The 8,462-nt window shown below is 46.5% G+C and overlaps 1 protein-coding gene across 1 annotated transcript in view; it reads left to right on the top strand.

Annotated features, from left to right (window-relative positions):
- Positions 1-7,709, top strand: part of sema7a (semaphorin 7A (JohnMiltonHagen blood group)) — a gene marked incomplete at both ends in the record, with an annotated part of 9,872 nt that extends 2,163 nt beyond the window's left edge. The window contains 12 exons of the mRNA XM_080002961.1: positions 490-531; positions 609-704; positions 935-1,031; positions 1,161-1,271; positions 2,734-2,876; positions 3,939-4,117; positions 4,906-5,014; positions 5,525-5,720; positions 5,845-5,957; positions 6,689-6,837; positions 7,108-7,166; positions 7,435-7,709. Of these exons, the coding sequence (XP_079859087.1) occupies positions 490-531; positions 609-704; positions 935-1,031; positions 1,161-1,271; positions 2,734-2,876; positions 3,939-4,117; positions 4,906-5,014; positions 5,525-5,720; positions 5,845-5,957; positions 6,689-6,837; positions 7,108-7,166; positions 7,435-7,709 (1,569 nt within the window). The remainder of the gene's footprint in view (positions 1-489; positions 532-608; positions 705-934; positions 1,032-1,160; positions 1,272-2,733; positions 2,877-3,938; positions 4,118-4,905; positions 5,015-5,524; positions 5,721-5,844; positions 5,958-6,688; positions 6,838-7,107; positions 7,167-7,434) is intronic.
- Positions 7,710-8,462: the final 753 nt, after the last annotated feature.

The following is an 8,462-nucleotide window of genomic DNA, read 5'->3' as shown; positions in this document are numbered from 1 at the left end:
AACAATTCAACCATTATCAAACAAAACCCTACAAACAGGATAGAGCCAAAAATGAAACTAATAATTAGTTACCGTAACATTAGCTTCTCCTGGATCACATTTCTTATTAATCATGGATAGCAAGATGCTCAAATGGGAAAAATAGAACAAATTCTCTGCGATGCTGTGAGAAGTATTCCGTTTATAGAAAACATCTTTCTTTGGCCTCGACTGCTTTTGCTCCAGACCAAAATAATTAACATTTTCTAGTTAAAATGACCAGTGTTTAGTGTTACCCTAAACCTTCCACTTTTTATTTGGAAGTCTAAACTCATTTAATCACCAAATAATGTAATCTTTACTGTTACAGAGCACTTGAAGTAGTTTAAGCACTCGACTAGATCTTTCTACATGTTATTAGCAGAACAGTATAGATATTTCAAAATAGCATGAAAGACAGAGGTACCATTTTTAATACGTTATTTGTTTACACAATGATGTCTTCTGCAGACGTTACCGCTGAAGACGTCGGTGGGGGACCAGTGTTCGCAGGTTGGTGAGCGGGAGCGGTTCGCCTTTTTCCAAACCCTGCTCTGTGATCACCTGTGATAACGGGCTCTGTGTGGCAGGCGCCGTGTGACAACGTCATCACCCTCATCCAGGAGTTCCAGGACGCTCTGCTGGTCTGCGGGACCAACGGGCTCCAGCCGCGCTGCTGGAACCTGGTGAGGGACGCCTGCGCGCCGTCGCTCCCGCTTTTCCCACCACGCCCTAATTGGAACGTGCGGCCGCTCCAGCACTCGTGGATTTAATTAAACCGTGGGGCTGTGGTTCACAGTGTCAGGGCGACTGCGGTCGGGGAGGCCCCGCCCCTCAGCGCTGGCAGCCCTGCTGTGTTGTTCAGTTTGGCCTTTCTGGTAATGACTGTTTTCTGTCCACTGAACCGTATTTCCAGGTGAACAATCTGTCAAGTGAGGCGGTGGAGAGTTATGAAGGGGGGTTGGGAATCTCGCCGTACGTTTACACCCAGAACTCGCTGTCTCTCTCAGTAGGTACGTGCAACGCGCATCGCCACGGTGATCAAAATACTACGGCTCTTTGTTTTTGATGTTGTCGTTAGATGTAGAGAGTAGAGCACGACAGAGACAGACGCTCATGGCTGTGGTGTGGTGCCTGTGCAGAGGGAGAACTGTACACCGTGGCCCCGCTGGACGTCGCGGGGACATCGCCGCAGTTCAGACGGATGGCGGGGAGCAGAGCCCAACTGTGGATGTTCGGCGATTGGGTGTCAGGTCAGTACGCCGCGAGATCAGCCATTACGATTCGATGCCTGATCGACTTCAACTTCGCAATCAACTTGGAGCCTGAAGTAAAAAGTGGTATTCCATCACGTCCTTTATTTGTTGTCTTTGTCACTTGAGGTGCCGGGGATCGTTTCTGTTTACTGTCCACAACTAGCAACCCTGCTTTTGTAAATTTCCCGATCTTTCCATTCTTGCCATGACTCCGCTACCAAAATGGAAACCTCATATAGAGGGGTGCATTGAATGCTTGGATGCATTGAATGGCTGCTCCTTATGAAGTGCCATCTGAAGGAAGTTTTGAATATGGGATTGTTTTGACGGAAACGAGGGTTATAGTTTACCACTTTACCTTCAACTTAAAGGGGACCTATTATGCTGCTTTTCAACAAGTTCATATAGGTCTTTGAGGTCCCCAAAACATGTTTTTCAAGTTTTTTGCTGCCACTGAGATTATGCATTCTAGCCATTGTGACATGCCTCTAAACCCTCCTGTTACAGAACGCTCTGTTTCAGTGGGTGGTGGCGCCCTCCCGACGCCCTGAGTTCCGTGAGCCAATGGGGTTTGAGCTTGACTTCCAGGTTCTGTTGAATTTACTCTGGGAACGTGCACTGATTTCACCTCATCCGTGCACCAAAATCTGTTTCTGAACAAATTAGAGGCGAGAAATAAGCAATCCCGTTGCTGAATCTCCACTCGTGTTAGATCTACACGGCCTCATTTAAATGTTTGTTTAGACTTTGTGCGATCCACACAGTGGATCAACGTTACCGACAATACATAATTATTGTTTAAATACTTACATTTCTAATCGTCTGCAGTTAAGTCACGGACAGATGGTATTAATTCCTCTTTTCTTTTAGAAGATTTGTGCTGGTCTGCGCTGACAACAGCAGAGCACTTCCACCGCTCAGCTCTTAGCTTAGCTCCTAGCCACCGGACCCGCTAGCGGTGGCACTCAAGCCGTGGGTGGAGTAACTCAGATGGGGGCCATTCTAATTCTAAGGAGACCCAATGTAACGTAGGCTTGGGAGACAAAGCTGGACGGGTTGTTGCATCACATGTTTTCTGACCCAGGCAACGTGCTGGGTTTGTTTTATTTCACACTGTGTGTGTGAGTAGTTCCGTCAGAGTAATGTATGTGCACAAGCACTGCAAGGTGAGTTTTTCATAATAGGTCCCCTTAAAAAATGTTACACATCCATGAATTCCTGTTTTATCTTTTCAAAGACAGATAAGGCTCTTCAAGGCCAACCGTAAGGAAGGCGGGAGCTGCTCTCAAAATGTTTATCGACATAGAGAACAAACTACTCCGAGTAGTCAATAATATTATCCTCAACCTTCCCCAAATTGGGATTCCTCCCAGACGTCTCTCAAGGCGGGGCTGCTCCATCAGGCGTCAGGCTCCTCAGAATGGAACCTGATCTCTGGGTCTCTCCCCTTTGAAAACAGAGCCCACCTTCATCTCCGCTTCCTGGGTGCAACAGCCCGAAGACCCCAACAACGAGAAGATTTACTTCTTCTTCCGTGAGAGGAACTCGGACCGCAGCCCAGAGGCCCAGCCCTGGATCTCCAGAGTGGCCAGAGTGTGTAAGGTACCGGAGACACCGGAGCAGAGTTTAACATCATTAGATCGATGAAACAATGACGTTCTGTTTTAGCAGAAATTTGTTTTGCAGTCATTACAAAAAACATATATTTAAAAAACCTTAATTTAACCTTTATTTAACCAGGTGAGGTCATATTGAGATTCACCTGGTTAAATAAAGGTTAAATGAAACAATTATAATTGAATAATAATCACAATAAAATATGATTTGTAAGTTATTACAACAGTCATTTCTTGGAAATCTAGTTAGCCGTTACCAATACGAACCGTAGCATACGTACTCCACATCTCAAAAACATTGTTTTTAATGAACTGCTCATTTTAAGATGGATTTGAGGGACGCCACATGCTTCATGTAGCATGAATGAAGCTCTGATTTGCTCTGTTGAGTAGAGTAAGCATTTCACTGCTGTAATGTTGAACATGGAAAATCAAACATTGAACTTTGATATTTTTCACACCTTTCGTTTCCTTCCTGCCTTCCCAAGGTGGAGACCGGACACCAAATGTCAAAATAATATGTTTTGGTTTGAGTCATTAAAACATACACAGCGGGGGTCCATCCATCCATCCATAAAGACTGAACTTTAATAAACAGTTCCAGTTTTCATGTCAGATTGTACTGTACCTTCTGGCCTAAAGAACACTGTGAAACACAATAGAAGTGGTAGATACCGCCCACATCCCACTGCTCCAGCCCAGTTCCCCCAGTTCCCCTAGTTCTGGATCCAGACCTGGGTTCTGGGAACCTGATTCCCAGTCTGGAGCAGAAAGTACCGTCGCTGCATTCAGGTTTCATTTGATGTTGTTGCTGATTTTGACTTTCCTGCCTCCTGTGCTGACAAAGCACGTTCCTCTGACTGTGAGCACAGCGTGTTGACTCAGCTGCCCTTTGCTTGTTCATGACACCTGCTTCTCTGATGTTGTTGGGAACAAGAATATTGATTGATCTTTTTTTTTTTATTCCTAGATATTGATTAAATTCAATTGTGACTAATAATATTAATTATATCTAATTTGCCAATTCTGCGTCAACTTTGATTTTCAGGTGGATGAAGGCGGCTCCAAGAGCTTCTTCCAGAGAATGTGGACATCGTTCCTCAAGGCACGGCTGGCGTGTGGTTTCCAGACGGATTTGCTGTACTTCAACCGACTTCTGGACCTTCACGTTTTGCGGGCGGACGACTGGCGACACACCCGGGTCTACGCCCTGTTCAAAAGCAGCTGGTGAGACGCCCTCCCTTCCCGGCAACCGCTCGGCGACCCAGCAACTCCCAGAGCTCCACAGCTCTGGTGGTTTGGGTGGTGCCGGCAGTATTTTTTTTGTGAAAATGAGAAAAGAAAATGGGTGTTTCTGTAAAACACCTAGTAACTACAAATCACAATGTTTATTTTGCTGAGTACATTTTCACATACGAGGACCGTGTCATGGTTAGATTGAAAAAATAAAAAGCCATATTTACAAAAAAGGCCAAATAAAATAACGTCAATTCAAATACACAAATTATGCAGAATATACACAGAAAAATGACATTATGCACAGGATACGTTCAGTTACAAGGCAGCAGCTGGTACTAAGTAGAAATGTGGTTACTAGTATTGTAAATAAAATAGAAAATATAAAAATGTGGCAGTTTCTCCTACCACGTGCCACCCAAGTGGTGTTTCCAGGGCCCTCCGGCACAGAGACACAGACGACAATGGGTTGTAGACACCAGTTGATTGTAGAGAGGAGGCTCGGTGGAACAAGCCAGGAGCAGATAGAACATGTCATGACAGGGCTCCTATCCTGAGTGAGTGTGGGGATGGGGGTTTTAACCTGCTGCTTGTTAGCCCAACCAATGAGCAACAGGCATGCAGCCACCCTGACCCAATCACCTAGATCCAGGTCAGGTGTGGTTGCTCACACCATCCCATCTCCACACCACGTATTATTATTGGATTTACTGTACAGATGAATAAATAAGAATACAATACTACGGGGCAGGATAACAATGGTAGACGTTATCTTCCAGGAACTCCACCGCAGTGTGCATCTACTCTGTGCGGGACATCGAACACGTCTTTGAAACCTCGACCTTCAAAGGCTACCAGCAGCAGACCCCGGACCCCCGGCCCGGAGCCGTAAGGAACCCCCCACGAACTCCGCCAGAGAACTTCCTCTTCTGTTTGATTTCAGTCCAGTGAACGCCGGTCGTCTGGGGGGAAGCAGGGAGGGCGTTGGGCCGGGAAACGCGGAAAATGTGTCTCTGCATGTGTCGACCTCGCTTTCTCTGTGTTTCCATTTCTGCTTTAACAGCCTGTGGTCACGGCCCGGTGCTGTTATGAGAATGTTTATTTCCACGGAGACCAAAGCTCGCAATCAATTTTGCTGTCGTAAAAACGCCCTAAACCTCCTTCCGGCGGGTGAGGACTTATTTCCTTGGCGGAGGCGGATGGCTCACTCAGTCTCCGATGCTTTAAAACCATGTTTTATAGACTGAGGATGTTTTTGGCGTGGTATAAATGTTTACTGGTTAGTCCACATATTCCTGTTTCCTACATAAACAATCACAAGTTTGGTATTCGTCCCACTGAGTAAGGTAGGGTCATTATAAACAGTTTTATGTAAGCTGTTGTGTGTCTGTCGTCCAGTGTAACACGGATAGCCACCGTCTGCCGTTCGAAACCCTGAACGTTGTGAGGAGCCATCCGGAAATGAGCGACTGGGTCCATCCGGTCAACCCCGTCACGCCGCTCTACGTCACCGGCAAGAACTACACCCGGATCGCCGCGGACCACGTGCAGGCGGCGGACCAGCGCACACACCAGGTCCTGCTGCTCGGCACCGGTACGCGGGCAACACGAGAGCCGAAAACGCAGCCAAACACCGGGCGTGAGTGCAGGCATGAGCCGACTGAAAGCTGCTGCCGCTCATATTTAGGTTTTTTTGTCCATCTGCTCTTTTCTGACAGATTCTGGAAAAATCTATAAAGTATTGATCAGCGGCTCGGAGCTGTTCATCATCTCTGAGACGCAATTCCCCAACCGCTCAGCGCTGCATTCCATGACTCTGGACTCGAAAAAGGTAGAAAGTCAAGTGGAAAGTTTAACCTTTAACAATATCCATATTTTGTAATAACCATTTACTAAATGCATGTGTTTTTGTTTACTATGTGTGTGTCTGTGTGTGTGTGTGTGTGTGTGTGCATGCATGTTTGTGTTTGTGTGTGTGCGCGTGCGTGCGTGTGTGTGTGTGTGCATGCATGTTTGTGTTTGTGTGTGTGTGTGCGTGCGTGCGTGTGTTTGTGTGTGTGTGTGTGTGTGTGCGCGCCTTGTGTAATGTAGTGAAATTTGATCGAGTACTAAAGTTGTGATGCTCATAAATGAAGAGGCAATTCTGTTGTGTAATCACATAAATCTTTGAATTATCAGTTTATTACAGAAATATTATAAACTTTTTATTAATGTTATTACAAATGTTATTACAAAATTCATCAAAGTTATTACAGACTTTTTTTTATAAAACTTATAACAAAAGTTATTAAAAATGCTATTATGAAAGTTATTATAAACAAAAGTTACAAAAGGCTTTTTACAAAAGATTTCATAAAATATATTACACATGTTATTACAATAGATATTAAAAGGTTTTTACTAGTTATTACAAAATAATGTTGTTAAAAATTCTATTACAAAAGTTATTACAAGTTATTAGAAAATGCGGCATAATTACATCATGTGTCACAACTAAATATAAATAATGATTAATGGTCTGGATGTGATGCCGGTGTAATGCAGTAGTGTTGTCCCTTCCAGAGGAGGCTGCTCTTGGGCTTTGCAGAGGGTCTGTCCAGCCTCGACCTCCAGTCGTGTGGAAGCTACAACGCCTCGTGTGAGGAGTGCGTCCTGGCCCGAGACCCGTACTGCGCCTGGAGCCACGTGCACGGGTGCACGCCGACCGCCCCGTGGGTCACACACACACACACACACACACACACACACACACACACACACGCACACACACACACACCTTTTCAATCCATTTGATATAGCAACAAGAGAAAGTCAAATTACACCTTTTTTCCTCCAAAAGCTCTTTAGAAAGCATAAGCATACAAAAAGTTTATTCTGTGTCAAGACAAAAGTCGTGTTTTTAACGATACATTTCAACAATAGAAGAAAATGAACCCATCCCCTTCCCTTTCTGCTCTAATGACATGCTTTTGTTCCCACAGGGGGGGAATTCAAAATGTTGTTGATGGACAAACAAATGTTTGCTCCAAAGCAGCAGAAGGTAAATTTAATAATATTATAAAGCGGATGTCCCGGTCTGACAGAATGTATATATTAAATTAATTTATATATTAATTGATTAACAAGCGATACAGCAACAACAGAAAAATTGTTTTTGATTGCAAGTTGTGTTGACAGGGAACTCTGTGTGGCGTCGTGCCTCAAAACGCCACCTGGTGGTGTAATCACAGTAACACGTGTCTTAGCATCCTATTAAAACATGATGACAGCGCATACCCATCCTGTTTTCCCCCCTCCCCGTCCTCTAGATGCAGACAAGGTGAACCCAAGCAGGACAGACGGCGTGTCCAGCGCCGCCCACTCCGTCCCGCTGGGCCTCCCCTTCTACCTGTCCTGCCCCATCGGCTCCTTCCACGCCGCCTACACCTGGGAGCATGCCGGGCGGATCAGCCCCTGTCTGCAGGTGCAGTCCAGCTGCCTGCACCTGGTCCCCGCCGCCGACAACCGCAGCTACGGGAACTACCGGTGCATCTCCAGGGAGAGAGACTTCACCAAAGTGATGATGGAATACCAGGTGAGCGGGCAAAGGCTCCTCGTCACCAGGCGCGACGATAACCAGAAATGCAACGTCGGCAGGGGAAGCCACAACTCTGCGGCCGCGGTGCGGCGCGGGCGAGCCTTTGTGGCGCTGGCGGCTCTGGTGACCGCGGCGATGCTGTGAAGCGAGGGCCCTTCCGAAACAACGTCCAGAGGCTCTCGTTTCCTCTGGTTTCAGCCCGGGCGAAAGGTAAGTTGGAGATGATGACCCTGTGCCTTCGTAGCGTTCCCACATAAAAATAAAGGCGTGAACTCGGAGACGGTGCTTCGTCCTTGAGGAGCCTTTTCTCTGCGCTCCTTTACTCTGTCACCTGCCTTTTGCTGTGGTCTGATGCCCAACAATTTGCAATATATCGACTTGTAGCCTCCCACCCCTGGACCATGGAGGGTGTGGTTATTTTCTACCCAGCATCCGGTTTCCCTAGTACTGTAAGTATGAAGAACCTTTCATGTCCCAAAGAACCAGATGAGCAACATGAAGAAGCAGTGGTTTATGATTTGCAAGAAGGTCCTGGGTTCGATTCCCGCCTGGGGCGCTGTTGACACCGTGCTCCGGTGGGTTATCTCCCAAATAGGAGCCTTTCTGTGTGGATTTTGCATGTTCTCCCCCTGCTCGCATGGGGTTTCCTCCACCTCACGTCAGTAAGGACCCCCACCAAAAACATGCACCCATCATGGTCTGACCAGCGATGGACACTTATCACCTGGTCCCCGGGCGCGTCCACGTACGCTGCCCACT

This window comes from Zeus faber (assembly GCF_960531495.2).
Source record: "Zeus faber genome assembly, chromosome: 6".
Taxonomy (NCBI): Eukaryota; Metazoa; Chordata; class Actinopteri; order Zeiformes; family Zeidae; genus Zeus; species Zeus faber.
Note: the sequence above shows the minus strand (reverse complement) of the source record. Positions and strands in the feature narration are given on the sequence as shown.